Source organism: Tympanuchus pallidicinctus, unplaced genomic scaffold, assembly GCF_026119805.1.
Source record: "Tympanuchus pallidicinctus isolate F22 unplaced genomic scaffold, pur_lepc_1.0 scaffold15, whole genome shotgun sequence".
Classification (NCBI taxonomy): domain Eukaryota; kingdom Metazoa; phylum Chordata; class Aves; order Galliformes; family Phasianidae; genus Tympanuchus; species Tympanuchus pallidicinctus.
The window spans coordinates 10,622,278-10,639,601 of record NW_026294669.1 but is presented as its reverse complement, the minus strand read 5'-3'; the positions used below and the strand labels follow the sequence as shown (position 1 = coordinate 10,639,601).

Genomic DNA, 17,324 nt, shown 5'->3' with positions numbered 1-17,324 from the left:
CTGGAAGTCCTCCCTCCAGTCACAGAACTGTGGAGGGCTAAATGAGGAATGGTGCCAATCCAACAGCTGGTTTTGTTAGATCTGGTATTGGTCTCAAGCTTACAGGGAGACACAGAATTTTGGCTGGCAGCCTCGTGGTACAAGCCTGAAAGCCAATAGCTTTACTATTTAAATAGTCAGAGGGAATTGCAGCAGAAATTTCAGAAGCTATGCTAGATAATTTGCAGTGATAAAAGGTAGTAGGAGCTAATATGAATGCTTTACCTGGAAAACTTCCTCCTTGTCTTCAAACATCCTAGCAATGTATTTGTAGTCAGCGTAAGCCCAATATTTGGAGTGCTTGAAACAACTGAATGGTCCAGAGAGACAAGAAGGCTGTCCACTACTCCAAGCCAAAAACTCTTCAAGAGTAGCCTTCACATAGCTACAGCTGGTTTCAAATTGGGGTACTAGAATGACAAAAGAAAAACCAAACATTGTAATGAATGCAAAACTAGTCAAAATAATAAGTAGTTTTTCTGTTGGCTCTGGGTAAATGTAACATGAAATACAAAGCAGGAATAGGTAGCTTGACTCTGGTCAATAAAACGGTTCTCATCATCTAACTTATAATTAGTTCTGAGATTATTGGTTTTTCATTAAGGTTTAAGTGAACCAGAGAGGTTCACTTAAACTGTTATCTTGAACTTGCTGTGAGGTAAAAGCACGCCAATAGTTACTGCTGCTCATGTGCAAGGCACCATTAAGCACAGGAACTCAATAATACATCCACAACTCCTAAACATCTTAGACTCCATCCTTTATATGGTCTCTGTTCTCAAATGTGAGCTGTAAATGCATACACAAGTGCAGATTGCAGTGCATACTGTATCCCTTCTTTTGTCTCCACGGATTTTTGTAGCTGGACTTGTTCATTTTTACCTTTCCCAGGTAAAGCATGACTAAACACATCAATGCACAGGAAGCAAAGTATGGAGACACACACATGTCAGTGATCCGTTTAAAATGCTGTGTGTATCTATTTTTCATTTGGAACAGAATCATAGAATCATAGAATCACCAAGGTTGGAAAAGACCTAAAAGATCACCCAGTCCAACCGTTCACCTAATCCCAATAGCTCCTACTAAACCATGTCCCTCAACACAACATCCAGCCTTTCCTTGAACACCCCCAGGGTCGGTGACTCCACCACCTCCCTGGGCAGTCCATTCCAGTGCCTGACCACCCTTTCTGAAAAGTAATACTTCCTCATGTCCAGCCTGAATCTCCCCTGCCGTAGCTTGAAGCCATTCCCCCTGGTCCTATCACTAATGACACGAGAGAAGAGGCCGACCCCCAGCTCACCACAACCTCCCTTCAGGAAGTTATAGAGAGCAATGAGGTCTCCCCTGAGCTCCTCTTCTCCAGGCTGAACATTCCCAGCTCCTTCAGCCTCTCCTCATATGGCCTGTGTTCCAGACCCCTCACCAGCTTTGCTGCCCTCCTTTGAACACGTTCCAGGGCCTCAATATCTTTCCTGCAGTGAGGGGCCCAAAACTGGACACAGTACTCGAGGTGCGGCCTCACTAGTGCTTGAATATAGGGGAAAAGAAGAAATGGCCATGTGGTGTTCCTTGCCAGACAAAAGAACAGCATTACTGGCAGTATTTTGCTCCATTGTGCTTTGGTCACGCTGCCTGATACAGCCTTCCAGCTCATGGTCAGGTCACTTGGAAGACCTACAAGATAACCTCCATCACAGCAGGCTTTCCTTCTGGTTATCTGAGATCTTCATTTCCCACAGCTGCTAATTGTGCCAGCTTCAAAGAGACTTATCCAACATTTTAAAAAGCTCCAAAATTACTGTACTATAACCACTATGGAGGATAAAAATTACTGCAGTCTATGTGAATGACAATGACAGAGCTGCAGTTTAACCTTGTGTAACTGGCATAGAGCTGTTCAAAAATGGGATCCTTTCACTGTCATGCAGCAGCAGCAGCTCTTAGTTCTTTACTGCTCTCATTTTGTTATCACAGCCATTCCCATGCAGTCTCATACATTTGTTCTTATTCCTTTTGGGTGGGAAAACAGCTTTTGCAAACCCTTATCACCATCATTCTGTCATTTTCCATTGTAGTAGCCTAGGTAGCAGTTTTCCTTCCCCTTGCTATCAAATTCATTAACTAAAACATGCCAGATAAGCCTCACTATTCAGCATTACGTCACCCGGGTCTCTGCAGTATAAGGGCTCCCTAACCCAGGAACTGCATGCAAGGCACACAAATCGCCTGCAGTAACCACAAAACCCTGTATCTGATTCTGTCTCCATGTTGCAGTTCAATGCTGTCTCCTGATATCGAGTCATTAATGCAATGCACATCATTTCACTAAAAGATGTTCTGATGGAAAAATTAGATAAAAGATACACGCACTATTGAAGGTGGCTCAATATCTGTATTATTTTGATGAGAACAAAGAGTGCTCAAGACACTGCCTATTTTCCTAGATAACTCAGGAGCAAGTATTTTAAAAGAAATATGCTCTTTCTAGCTTCCAATGTATTTCACTCTGAGCTTTATTTCAAAAAATCCAACTGTGAATGGCAATACCACCTTCCAGGATACAGTCTTTTCAAGGCAACATTCTTCATTTAATTTATAGCTAGTTCAATTCTGAGGTGTGGGTGCTTATGGAAAAATAAATATTCGCCCTCTAGTCTGCCTTCGAAAGATCCCATCAGGAGGGCTGTGTTCAGGCCTGGGGCTCCCAGCACAAGAAGGATACAGAGCTATTGGAGCAGGTCCAGAGGAGTGCTGCAAGGATGATAAGAGGTTTGGAGCGCCTCTCCTATGAAGACAGGCTTAGGGAGTCGGGGCTCTTGGGGAGAACGCATTGTGGCCTTCCAGTATATAAAAAGAGGTCTATAAGAAAGCTGGAGAGGGAAAGGACAAGGCTTTAAAGTGAAAGAAGGTAGATTTGGATTAGATATAAAGAAGAAATTCTTCACTATGAGGGTGGCGAGGCACTGGAACGTGTGGGGTTGGAATGAGGTAGTTTTTATGGTTCCTTCCAATAGAAACCATCCTGTGATTCTGTGACTACAATATCTATAGGCTTGAAGGAGGGAAGGAACAGCAGCTCCTCCTGAGTTAAGGTCTAGTCCTGACAGATGTCAAGTTGTTTTCTACTCAGAAATACTATTTGCAGAGTACATCAAGGAAAATGTATGAGAAAAGGTAATAGCCTTAGAAAATATCCTAAAGCTCTAGTAAAAATGAAAGTGGAATGTCTCCTCTGTTTCTTTAAGCTTAAAAGAGAACTAAATATCTATTCACAGCTGCTGCAGAATTAAAATTATTTAATTGAATAATCCAAGCCAAGAACAACAATTTAACATTATGACGAAGCACAGGCACACTCATAAACCAAAAGACTGTCCATCCACATCTAACCCCAGCTTCACATGGTATTTATTCAGCCTACGGTATTTGTATTATCCTCACAGCTTTCTATTCAGCAGTGGAATCTGTAGCCACTCTCAGGTCTGAATTCTTCTACTGTCTTTGGTGGCGAATCTCCTTGCGCAGGTTGTCTAAGTTGCAGCCCTTTTCTATCCAGCTGTGTATCTGACAGCTCCACAACATCTCTAAGAAAAAACTTCCTCCACAGATCTCATGACTCACAGCTGATCAGTCTCTTGCTCTCTCCAGCTTCTTCATAGTAAATGCTTCATTTATTCATTTCAATAAGCAACCAGATAAATGGTCAAAATTAGAAGTCTGTAGGAAAAAAAAAAAGCCCATTTTGAGGAAGCTTTTCTTCTTCCTTTGTAGATGTTGGTATTTTCTGGGTGGCCATCAGATACATGAGCTATACTGCTCATGCTATACTGCTGCGTTTTCTCTGCCAGAAACTCAACTTCGATAGCTGCTGCTCACCCAGTTAGCCTGACTCAGAAAAATAAATATTTTAGCCTGGCTGCAATTAAATAGGTACAGATTTTTTTATTAATTGCACCTTTTTTGCTCTTGAAATGGATGCTGGTATTCTCTTTGGAGGTATCTTATCTCTGTCAATTTTTAATCCTCTGATTACATTTTTTTTTCCTCTAACAGGCACATTCTGTTTAACTTGTGTAATCAGACAGAATCTATCAAACACCTACACTTAGGTGTGTATAAATAATTCAAGCAGACAATTCACACATACTGCTAGCTCCCATGTTTTCCATGTTTCACCTGCCAAATACGCCTTCTTCTGTGTGCCTGAAGAAGTTCCAAATCAGCAAGAAAAGCAAATACCAGAATCCAAGCAGCTCTTGCTGAGTTGCAGTGTTTTCACTTCTCACTTTGTTATACTTAGGAACCTTCAGTTCAGGATTCCCCCAACAAGTTGCAGATGTGTTACCAAAGAAAGATGAGAAATTGTCATAGGAAGAAGTTTCAAATTATTTAGGATTTTCCAGATGAACCTAATAATCTCAGAAACTCTGAAGCAGTCATTTTAGTGACACGAAAATGCATTCACATAGAAGAAAACAGTTTGCTTCTGTGTGTTTCCAATTGAGTGCCAGGTGTGGTGCCAACTAATCTTGAGTTTATTCTAGTCTAAGGTCAATTAATTTAGTGTTAACATAGAAGGGATACTCAGAGTACATTCAACATAATATTCAATGTAACTGAGTTGTACTCTGCTGTCGCTTTTCCTAACCACACCACTGCCTCTGTTTCATCTGCAAAAGTTGGAGTGAGCAAATATAAGGAAGAAAGGCCCTCACTGAAAAACTGTTACACAAGAGTGAGATCAAGTATTTTCCAAATGACATGAAATGCATTACATTATTTCAGACTCTGAGATGGTTTGGCTAACGGCTTCACTAATACAACCTTACAGTGCAAATCTTTTATAGCAACACAAGGTGCATTCAGTTATAGTACAATTCCTGACAGCCTTACCCATCTTCCTGAAGACACTTTAGCTCACATTAGCAAATAATGGAGGTTCCTGGAGACAAATTGATTGCTGACTAGGAATCAATGCCTTTAGGAAAATGTAAAATACAGACAGATGCAGTTCCAAGGTACAACTTCAAGTGTAAGCCACATCCTTAGTGGCTATGTTATTCTCAAGTGATGAGTTTTAGCCACTTAGTTGGTACCAACAGTCCGTCACTTACCCACAACTCTGTGAATCTCATCAGAAGCTTTCCTAGTTGGAACACTCATCTGTCACTCAAAAATGCCCACTGATAAATGCAGACTAGGACCTAAACTATCCTTGTACCCGTGCTCGTTCCGCACATTGGAACTCAGGTACATTAACAAGGTGTCAAGGAAAATGTCACATATATGCGACGTTTACTTTCTTCGCTGCTGGAAACTGGTGAGTGCCTCTAATGTTTTGTGCAAGAACTGGTTGATACCTCTCTGAAGTCAAGTCACACTGATGGAGACTTGTACCAACATATTAATTCTACAACTCAGCTCTCGTGTCTATAGAATGTGGATAAATAACACTTGCTTCCCCAAGGGATGATACAGGGATCATGAATCCAAGCTGGTAATATGCTTTGAAATCCTAAAATGCTAAGCATTTCTCCTCTAACACTTCTTTCTGTTTCATCACTTCTCTTGCAAAAATTGAACATGAAATATTATTACCATCATGATGTGAAGAAAGGAAATTTCATGGTGTTGTAATATAATACGATGTAATCCAACCACTTCCATAGGAGTGGCAGAGCCTCTTCTGGAGTCTCTATGCAGTCCCTGTGCTCCAGGAAAGTGGTGGTCCAACTGAGGAAGGTTAGAAGAGATAGATAATAGCTAGAAGAGGTGTAGAAAAAACTTGACTTACACTGAACATTTTTTAAAACCTGGGGGTTATTGGCCTAGGAAAAAAATACTAAAGAGATCGAAGAAAGAGAATATATTTCATGGGAAAGGGAGAAAGCAGGGGACAAATTGTATTTTGGCCTGTGGATGGGAGGGCTAAGGATATAAAGAGTCTAAAATAAGCACTGAATAACTTCTGAAGTGGCTATCTGATTGCCATTTCGGATTTTGTATCTTCCCAGACTGGCCTGAAACTCCTTCTGTGCATGGATACTTCATGACTAGTATTGTAGAGCTACAAAGACAGTAGTTGTAGTATTTAAAATCAACTGTAAAACTGGCCTTTCTGCTCTGGCATGCTTATATATCTCTGAGTGAATCTTAACCTTGTGATTCTATGATTCTATGAGGGTTTAGAGCTGAAGTTGTTATACTGGCATCAGATGACTTTATTTGTACTTCTATAACATTTTTCATCACAGGATTTTAAAAGCACCAAAAGCTATCAGAGTCTTATCAAGCCTTTAGTAGGAAGGTATTATATCTACATTTTATGGGTGGAAAAAAAGATAGCCTGTTTAGTCATCTAATTTTTTAACGCACAAAGTTTGTGTATGTAGAAATTCAGTCCATCTGAACATCTAAATCACCTTTAAAAGAACAAGACCAAACACATTCTACACAGCAAGGAAAAGAAACTGAGACTTTTGATTCCTGTATGTTAGTGTTATCTACCACATTTCCCACTACAAATAAGCACACAAGAAAGGAAAGTTCAGTGTTGGCCAAATTTACTGACTAAAAATCAAAAACTATGATGAAAAGTAATACATTAGAAAGTGAACAGTGATAACAGAGAGGCAGAGAATTTGAAAAAAAGAAAATGTTTAAGTCTCACCTAAATCCATTGTCTTCAGTCCTATCCTGAACTGTATTGTTTTTCCACCCAGCATCGCAGAAAGGTGTTTCACATCCCAGTGCAGGGCTGGCCAGTCACCAACCATGTTACAGAAGACTGCAGGTTGCTGCAGTGACATCACAATTTCCTTGGCTTTCTCAGGAGTAAATGGTTTGACATCTTCACCTTTGTAAGGGAAAAAAAAATAATACAACCAATCACAACCACAGCTGTAGATAAATGATTTATGATACATGATGTGTTACCCATTATCTCCCACAGCATGAGAATTGTTAAGAACGAATACTTAATCTTTTATAGTTGATTTTTTCACTTATTGCATTTGCAAAGACATCTATGTAACATTTCTAGTGCAAACACTGGAAGAATATTCCTACACTATATTTCAATTTAAAGCAGTGTACTGGCACTCAAAATGTAAAATAAATAAATAACAGAATAGGCATATGCTTACAATTTCCACTTCTATCTGGGCAGTAAAGCACTGCAATCAAATGGTTTACAATTAGGCTTCCGATAAAAAACAAACTTATGAATAATGTCCAGAGTTTAGAGAACATAAATTTTATGAGTAACAATCTTTATGTCCAGAATTCTTTCCAAGAAATGTAGAGCATTGTCAGAGGTAGCAAGCTAGGTTCCTATGCATTTAATTTAAAGAAATTGCAGTGCAACAAAAAGCAGCAGGTATTTCTGAAGTGTTTTAAAATTTCTTTTCATCTGTGCAATTTTAGAAAAAGAAAATTGTGCCAATCCAGGAAGCATGTTAATTTGAGATTTCAATTTAGTCCTTTGTTGTTCAGAGATTTATATGCCCCACTGAAACTGTCAGGCTGAAATGCGAGCAACCTTGAATAAACTCAGCACTTTCAGAACAACTTTCCTTTAGGGACATATTGAGAAGGAAAACCTTTTTAAAAATAAAAATAATGTTGCAGCTCCATAGAACTGAAGCAGTGGACTACAAATCTGGATCATAAAAAAAAAATTTATTCATATTTTAACCTCTATTAAAGTTAACTCACCCAGAATTTGTACCCATATAATGTCTAATATTTAACATCCTGATTAAATACACCCGGTTCCCCATGACTTGCATAAAACAAACCAATTTGCTCACTGTATTGAGGGGCCAAATTATGGTCTGGCATGTGCAATGGGTTAAACAAATACAGAACAAGTAAATCTACGTTGCCACCTGGTGCTATTTCTGCCCTTTGTGTGTCAGTCTTACCTGGGCAACCCAGCAGTCTTTTCCAGCAGGAGAAGACCCACTGGGAACAAGGGGCACTAGGGAAAATTATTCAGGATATTGTGTCTTGGTGGAAGTGTTTCCAGAGACAGCTAAAGTGCATGTGCTGGTATGGCCACAGAGAGCTGGGGCCAGGCATGGGAAGAGGGCAAACTTGGCATGCTTCTTCACAGTGATGTTGCTCAAAGGCTAAAAGTGAGGCTCAGTACAGATCTGAATGCTGACATGGGGATTTGTACAGCCTCTTCCATCCTCAGGCGGTGCAATCATAATGCTGTACACAGGTGGGGTTCACGGTGTGTGAGCTGTCTGGCCTTGTGTATCCTTCAGCTTTTCCAACTTGTTAAAACGAAATCGCTCCTGGTTAGGCAAAGTTTATCACTGCATGTCTGTCCTTTCTACATGTGGGCACAAATCCACGGAAACGCTTTGCTTTGGAGAATTTCGTAGAGCAAAATTTTGTGTTGATTCTGTAATTTCTGTCAGTGTCGGGATGTGCTCTGTAAAAGCAGAAATTTTACTGGGAGAAACTGGGAGTGACTGAAGCCAACTGTTCATTCTGTGTGGCTTCCTTCCAATGTGATTGCCACAGACATACTGTGCTTTTGGAAGATGTGGTTTTAACCACAGTGAATATACAGTGGGACAGTTTGTATCAGCACCAAACAGAAAAGAAACCCATAATGCAACTAGACTAAATGGTCTCTCCTATACTGAATGTTAGCTGGAGGTTTTTGTCACGTCACAACATTTGACTCAGCTGTAAACTTATTTCCCTATAAAAGAATATATAGAAATATATAGAAACAATGAATGAATACGAGCAGTCCACCTCAGAACGGCAGTCATTCCTCTCTTCAAGTAGCACTACAGTCGTGGTTAAATGAGTGTGTATCTTTTCCTGATATACATAAAATAATCACATTCAATACACACGCTGCTCATATAATCAGCACCGGAACTCAAAACATTTTAGAAAATTTAAAGCATTAGATAAATAAACATTACTGTTTTGGAAAAGACAAATGGGGATTCTTGCCAATTTTGTAGAAAGAATCTTTAAGTGTCTTGATTCAGTTTTATGTATTCCTTGGTGAGAACTACCGACAGTTAAACGTAATTCTTTCCCCATAATATTTGTCATGAATATCTAAATGCCTGGAACTGAAAAGGCACACAATAAAAAGTAAATATCATATACTACATCAAATAGATATTTTGATAATTTGGACAACTCTGCTGACAATCAACACAGATTTCTGGAAGAACTATACACTGTAGGAGTGGTAAAAGATTAAAGAGAAGGTCTGAAGATAGGTATCTCTTGAAAGAGATATCAGCAGAAACATTTGTAATCTTAAATGATAATAATAATCTTTTCCTTTGCTGCTGTTGTCATAGCTTCACAAAGACCTCACAAGTTGGATTCCTGTTTCTCGATATTAAGTGGAGTTGATAGCAACCGATTCCTAGGGAAAAGCTGAGATTTAATAGCATGTATAAGGGTATTGACTTTTGACACCGATGTGTATAAGCAAAATGCGTATAAATAAAGTATGTAGCAGAGAGACCAAATGTCCTTGGCAAACCCTGAGTATTACAGATGAAATTCTTGGAGGACATGAGGCTAGCAGGAGAGGACAGAAATGCACATTCCTTCTGAAAAGAAAAAAAACAACAGCTGGAGTCTTCATTCTCACAGCTGTACTCTGATCCAAAAGAGAAGAAGAATACTGTTAAATTAGTTCTTTCCATCACACTCAACAAATGACACGGCTTCACATTACAAAAGAAGCAGGAACCATTTCCCTAATGTTGTGACTTTATGCAGGCCATGTATAATATCCAACCAGGAACTGAAAAACTGAACCAAGTTTTACCCTAGTTTTGTAACTGTGACAACTCAAATAATTGGAGAAACATGTAGGTGTTCTTTGGAAAGGTAACACAGTGTGAAACAGAGATCTTCCAATTAAAAAAACAAAGCTCTCCAGTCATCTTTACCTACAGTGTTGTCAAATATGAAGACTCGGCCAGATTTCAGCACTGAGAGGAGGTAAAAGAATAGTGACGAATTTGCTAAGTACTTTCCAGTAGACTTTGTGTTTCTAAGAGGAAAACTAATTTTATGTTTCTGATTAACAGTTTTTCAGATTAACTGAGTGGGGTTTGGGAATAAAGAGTTTAGCACAGCAGGCAGTCTGAAGAAAAGTGGACTTGATCAAAGTTGTTTCAGAAGTTAAATGTACTATCGCTAGAAAGCTAAATGTACTCTCATTCATTTAAAATAATTTAGCAAACTACGAGGGTTCATTAGTGAATGGTAATTGGCTTCTGCCAAAACACCCTGCTGCTTAAATATATGATTTAATTGAGAGGTATTAAAATTGTTTTCTAAAAGAGGAAGTGCAATCCTGATAGCATATTTGGTATAAGCATTGTCAATTTCTGTTTTTTTCTTTCAAATCCGTAAAGCTTCATCATCTTTATTTCTTTAAAACAAAAAAGTGTAATGCATAAAAAATTAAAAGAAAAAAATTGGTATTTTGAAGGGATTAATGCAGAGCAGTCAAGTCACTCAAGAAATCTAACTTCCACAGTCTTACAAATCCAACAACTAGGAATGGGGGATGGCAGAATTCCCCAAACCAAAGAGAAGTGACTTGGTTTTAAGGTCAGACTTCATGACTTCTCAGTACGTTAAAGCTGTAAATGAAAAAAAATCTTCATGTGATTGCAACATTATGCACTATAATCAGACTAATCTGGGCAAACAGTGCATCTAAATATAAACAAGTAGTTTTCAGGATATATTATACCAACAGCCAAGTACTTCCTCCTGACCACTTATTGCTGTCCACTACAACTTTTGATTCTGGGTATGGCAGCACTGCACAGGTAGCTCAGCCCAGGGGCATCAAAACTAGATTTGCATGGATATTTTGGTTACTGTAGGATAGCTGTTACATGGAGCCTATCAGGACATACTGGTCAAACACCCTTCTGCACTCGTAAGACAGGCGCCTAAAGACTCCGGTAGCCTGAAGGAAGCACACCCTTCCTTGTTCTCCACTGAGCAAGGGGAACAAAATAAAAGATCAGTCTATCTTTCTCAGGAAAGTTCTAGGAGTGCAGAGGAAGCTGTATTTGCATTCACGTTTCAACCCTGCATCTCACTTTTTCTTACATCAAGCCCATGTGACTCAAGACATGAAGATAAGAGCATGGGCTATGCCCTCAAACCACAAACTGTCCTTAAGATACAGAAAAGGGAATTGCTACCAGACTTCTTAGGGTGGAGAATGAGGCAGGACGCTGAATGCACTGGCAGGGACTGGCAGATTATGCATGAACTTAAGAAATTCCTTCCTACATCCCCTGAGTCTCTTCCTAGAAAGCTTCTGTCCTGTTTGTTCTGCTCCCATGCTGTACTGCACTTCCAGAAAGCAGTTTCATCTGTCCAAAGTTAACAAGGTGCTGAACAGACCTCACTTCTCCTGGTCTCCTCTAGTACGAGAAATGCCTTCTTCTCCCCTGTTGTCCTTGTAACTCCTGCCTTCATCTCTGGCATTTCAAATTCCCCCTTCTCCTCCACATCCCCCGAAATGAGGAAAATGAAAAGGCATACAATTGAGATAAGTGATATTAAATATATTTGCAATGATCTTTGTATACATCTTATTGGCAAAATTGCTGAAAGTACAGTGGAGCATAATGAGACTGCAGCACTTGTCAGACAAATTGAATTTCATTTGCTTCTGAAGGAAAAGACCATGGCCTTCAGCCAGAGCCTTCCAACAGGATATAAAAGAGTTTATCCAACAGGGTGGACTTCTTTCTTAAGCCAGGCTACTGTAGAATCACCTTTCTGCCTGTTTGGCATGGAAATCACACTCGTGCTGCTGGGCAAATTCGGTAGCACCCCTATTCCTTCCCAATACTTCACAGACACTCATAGATGTTTTTCACAACCTTCCTAATGTGAGAAATTTAATGCAAACTGAGTATAACATTATGCTTGGAAGTAAGGGAATTAATGCACCACAGAACTGGCATCTATGTTTCCAAGAAAAAAAATAATCTGCTTGTAAATAACGTATATTTCTATTACTTTTCCTATTCCTTGTTAGTAGTAAATACAAATGCACTACTCTTAAATTGATGAATACACTGCATAATATTCAGTGCCGAAAATTCTGAGTATATTGTTGTCCTGTGCTGCAAACTTAATTGACAAGAACTTCAAAGTGGAAGCAACAAAAGAAATGAAATGTAACATATAGCACTTTCCCATAAGCTACTGCAGTAAGTAGTCAATAACAGTCAATAGTATTCTAAAAACACATTTTTCCTGTAAGTAGTCAATAATGCAACTGAGCCTTTAGAATGTGACAAAAGGGAATGGCAGAAGTATACAGGACTTTGTTCATTACTATGAATGTAGAATGTACAGTCTGATTAGTTCCCAACTAGAGTCCTTTGGAGTTATAACTGTCCAAATGAAATTATATCTTTGAAGGATTAACAGAAATATTTTAGAATTACACAGATTATTACACTGAAAGAAACTGGGAAGATTCACCATGTGAGCCTCCAGAAAGTTTCTGAAGTGCACAATTACTACTGTGCACAAATGAGGTATGAGATTCTGGGATTGCCAGTATTACAGGAAATAAAGCTAAAGCTTGGCTATTGCTACATCTGTTTAGACTACTTCTTTTGTCATGGCTAAAGCAGAAGTCAGTTAAACCTTTGTTATAAGTTGCTATTTGCTTTTCTAAAGGTTCTCATCCAACAACGCACTGGGGATGTATTTCTTATGTACTTGTTACCAGAAACAAAGGGGAAATTGTCTTTTAAGAACTTCTTTCTATGTTTTGTTTTGAATCTTGGAGTTCACATAAGGAATGTAAAATCTTGCTCTAATACAGCATAGGGCTAAGGACACATTTGACCTAACACTGCTCACTAAAATCTGAATCACCAAGCTCTTGTAACTTGATGTTCAATCTTAACTTTTCATTAATGTTAGACAGGTTTCTTAATAGAAATATTCAACACAGAAGAAACTCTGTTTCTTCTGAAAATAGTTCCTTTCACAACTTTCCATACAACAAGCTGTTGTTAGTGGTGTCATAGCATACCTATTGTATGACAGCTGTGCATGACTGGCCAGACAACAGAATTCTGCATATGCAAACATCCTAACGCTGAGATCATTGCAGCAGGGCTGAGTGGCTCCTTGCTGCTATGATGTGAGACAACAGGAGAACAATGTCAAAGTCTGATCAGAAATGAGAAACACGTTCACCAGCGACACAGTGCACAGACCAGTGCCACAGCAAATTGACTAGCTCTTCTTGCTGGCATCAGAGAGATTATGAGACCAATACTGAGGCAGTCCCAGCTCAAGAAAACGTGCAGATTTTCACTCTGTATTCCCAAATCAGGCCTAGCATCCTGGTGTGACCCAGCTCATTTCCATCATTCTCAGGTTTTTAGAAAGACAGGAAATCATCAATCTTCAGAGTTTGATTTCCCTAATGCAACTGTGAGATGCAAAATATTCTACTGTTTGCAGTTGCTTAGAGCTCCAAATAAGGTAAAAGAACTATTCAGTAACTCTGAAAGAAGTGGAAGAACATTCGGACCATGGCCCACTGAACTTCTGCTCCCACATAACCTCTCTAAAATACCCAAGACCTGGATCTGACTTTTGCAAATTACTTTCAAGAGCTGAAGAACCCACAGCATGGTCTACAGGGAATCTGGTGAGATGCCTTTTATTAGCCAACCACCAAAGTAGACTTCACATAGAACAATAAGCTACCTCACATCTACCCAAAGGACACTGCAATGGGATCTGGCTAAGCACAAACCTATGATCATCTCCCCTGTAATGGTCACTGTACAGTGTGGACATGCACAGGCTCCAGACTAAAGGTAAAAATGAATATCTACTGGAAAATACTGATATTTGAATTTAAACTGTCCAGCTTCCGTATTTTCCTTTATTTGATAGCAGAAAAGCAAAACAAAATAAGGAAGTAATGTAAAAACATTTTGTCTCAAAGTATAAAGGAATCATTGGATGACTGTAGAGCTAGAAGTCTAGCTGCCTCTCACTGAAAGTTGAGAAGGGTACAGCTTGCAGACTGAAGATGCCAAAATAAGCCAAAAACAGAGCAGATCCTGTTGTGTAATCAGAAGGAAGGGAATGTCAAAATAACATGAGGGAAGGACAGGATTTGTCCATAACTCTTCAAAGGTCTGTGCAAGGGCAGAACGTGAAGAAGAGAACCATTGCATCACTCTGCCACTCAAGTGCTATGCATGAGAACTCTGACACCATACTGTCACAACTCCAACCAAAGCCTCAAAGAAGTTGAGGGAAATCCTTGGAAAACAGACCTCTTTTTGGATGCTGGAGGGAATATTCAAAATATTAGGAGTTCCCTCATGGGGGACACCCTCCTGGACTGCTCAGCTTAACCGCTACACGATAGGAATGTTTAAGCTGAATTAGGCTCTCCAGGTGCCTCAGGGTTACAACGAATGTGTAAAAACCTTCAGTTTATCTTTTTAAAGACAAGCTGAAAGCAGCACAGTCTGGATGCCAATTCCTAAATGGATCAGCCGGGTGTGCCTCAGGGATGGGATGAGCAATTGGCAGCTCTAACAGCTTCAGTCATGTAATTTTTTCCCATTACTACTAGTCTATCACAGCTAGAGGCCACCAGCTCCTCTTAGGATGAATTCCAGAGGGTTTAGACTGGATATAGGCAGGTAGGCATGAATATGGAGATGCAACCTTGGGAGCTTTCAGGTTTGAAATGGAGGTACCTACCAATGGATATGCTATTGTGGCTGTGTAGCTGATAACCAGGATGGTGTTCTGTATCACAGTTTTCAATCTAGAAGCCCTAAGTCCATCCAAGTCCTGTTACAGGCATTTAGGTTCTGGGCCAGGAGACGAAATAACCTTTCCACTTGCCTGAGTAATATGTGCACTTCATCTGATAATATTCAAATCTCTTTAGCTACATTATAATGAGGTTAAAGCAAAAAAAGATTTCCCCACCCCACATATTACAAATGTCAGTAATGAGAACAGTAAAAATGTCACCACACGGTGAAAAGAGTGAAATTAGCATATTTGGAGAAGTATTATGCCCATGAGTGAAATAATGCAATCAGCTAGCTGCAAGATAAAGCTAATTTGGTTTCCAACAGTTTATCAACAATGCACTGCTCCTTTACATTAACAAATTTAAACAGTACCATATCCTGCAAACAAGAATAATTCACACAGAATATTACGCTGTGTTAATTAAATAGCTGGAACAGAAAAGGTCAGGCCATGACTGAAAGATCTGCGTATGGGTTGTAAAGCTATGAGAAAGATGGAGCGATTTAGAATCAGGCAGTTAAAATAAATTATTCAAAACATGATTAATTCAATAGTAAATAAACCGAGATTTTCCAAGTCTATTTTAATGCCCCCTTTCTTTTGTCAGTTTCTCAGAAACCTCCCTGTCCTGCTGGCTCATGCGTGAGCCAAAATATCTTTAAAACTGTCATATGGTGAAGTGACTTAGATAAGTTATCAAAGAATTATCCTGCTTATATTCAAGTTTTCATTTTTCTATGCAGGTATTGGAGGCAAGAGGCACGTTTTGCAGTTAAAGAACTGCAAAGCCTCACCTTCCTTATTTCTGCTACTGGAATAAACAAGACATCACTATAATTACTACAGTTAATTGAAAAATGTCCAGAGAAAAACATTTTTTTACTTTGTTTACTTCTGCAAATGACAGCACTTTGTCTTTGGCACGATGCCACCAAATCAATTAAATTATAGTACTAACATGGCCATTTTAAATTGAGAGAATATTTTGGCATGGGCTGAACTACACTGAAGCAGTAAAGTATAAAGATTGCCAGGCAAAACGGGGAATTAATCTGCCTTGGAACCCCAACACACTGCGGAATACACATCAGTCATAATCAAGGCTGAACCTCATCCAGTATTTCTACTGTATTTTATTTTTGTTACCATAATTGTACACGGCAAGCCTAAATTTTACTTTGCATTCATTTTACATTCTTCTGTTATGTATTTGTGCATAAACTTTATTTTCCCTTGAAAATATCCCGAAGTTTTCTAGCTAAAACCTTACTTTCATTTTGATCACATTTCTGATGATTTCAGCTGATACTCGTTTCCTTTTCCCACCCTTAGTGTTTGCAGCTTCTAAATGGACCCGCACTCGAGCAAACAGAACTAGATGGGCTAAACAATATGCAATGTCTGTATGTTTGGGTTTTCTGGAGGGGAGGGAGATGGGTATTTATGGGAATACGTGGTTTTGGCTGCAAAGCCGTGGGTTGGGCACGATGTCTGAATTTCAATCATGTGCTGCCAATGTATTATCAGAATTACAGCATTAGCATTGCCATCTAAAACCAGCCCGCGTGGGTCCCACCATTTAGCTCTTCCCAATTAAGCACACGGGCATTTATCAAACCAGTCTTTGTGACAGAATTCCTACGCGAGCCAAACAGAAATACGTCATTTTTTAAGGGAAGACGAAGCATTGTGCAGTGTATGAGCCATTAATTTTATGACAAGTGCAGATGGTAGATATACAGATAAATACTCATACAACCTAATTAAATGAACATATACTTCAGCCTATTTAAACGATAATAGTTCCTAATGAGCTCAGCGCAGCTCACACGGCCGTATATTCATCTGAATTCTCTTAAAATGGATTTACGTGCAGGCAGTAACCGAACCCTGGTGGGGTTTTTATTCCAATCCAATCCATAGCTGATTTTTATCCTCTTCATTACAGCACAGCTCTGACAGCTGCGAGGCACAGACACCCATTTAGGTGCGCTCCATCCATCCCGTGCACTTCTAGATACTAAGAGGCACAACCGCAAAACAGCCCCCTTCAAGCCTTAACGCACTCGTCTCCTGGAACGAAACAAAAGGTTACTTGGAACCCTGCGGTGCGAGATGAGGCCGGGCCTTCCGCAGTAACTGCGGGTTCGGGAGCCGGGGCACAGCCACCAGGCCTCAGCAGACGAGCTGACTAAACCGCGTCTCTCGCCCAGCAGGGCCGCACCCCGGGCCGGCGGGCACCTACCGGGCGCGGCGGGGCCGCCGCTGTCCGCCCCGGCCATAGCCGTTCAGTTCCCTTCCGCACCGCCCTCACCGACGGCCGAGCGGGCCTAGCCCGGAGCGAAGCGGCCCCACGAGGCGTCCCCCGGCCGCGCTCCCCTCCCCGGCACCGCTTTCCTCCTCCCCTCGCCGCCGGAGGAAGGAGG

General features: G+C 40.1%; 1 protein-coding gene across 1 annotated transcript in view; it reads right to left on the bottom strand.

The window, feature by feature from the left end:
• Nucleotides 1-17,304, bottom strand: part of HSPBAP1 (HSPB1 associated protein 1) — a 33,416-nt gene extending 16,112 nt beyond the window's left edge. Inside the window, exons 1-3 of the mRNA XM_052676293.1 lie at nucleotides 17,144-17,304; nucleotides 6,716-6,901; nucleotides 265-449 (exon numbers count right to left, since the gene is read on the bottom strand). Coding sequence (XP_052532253.1) covers nucleotides 265-449; nucleotides 6,716-6,901; nucleotides 17,144-17,180 — 408 coding nt within the window. The 5' untranslated portion in view covers nucleotides 17,181-17,304. The remainder of the gene's footprint in view (nucleotides 1-264; nucleotides 450-6,715; nucleotides 6,902-17,143) is intronic.
• Nucleotides 17,305-17,324: the final 20 nt, after the last annotated feature.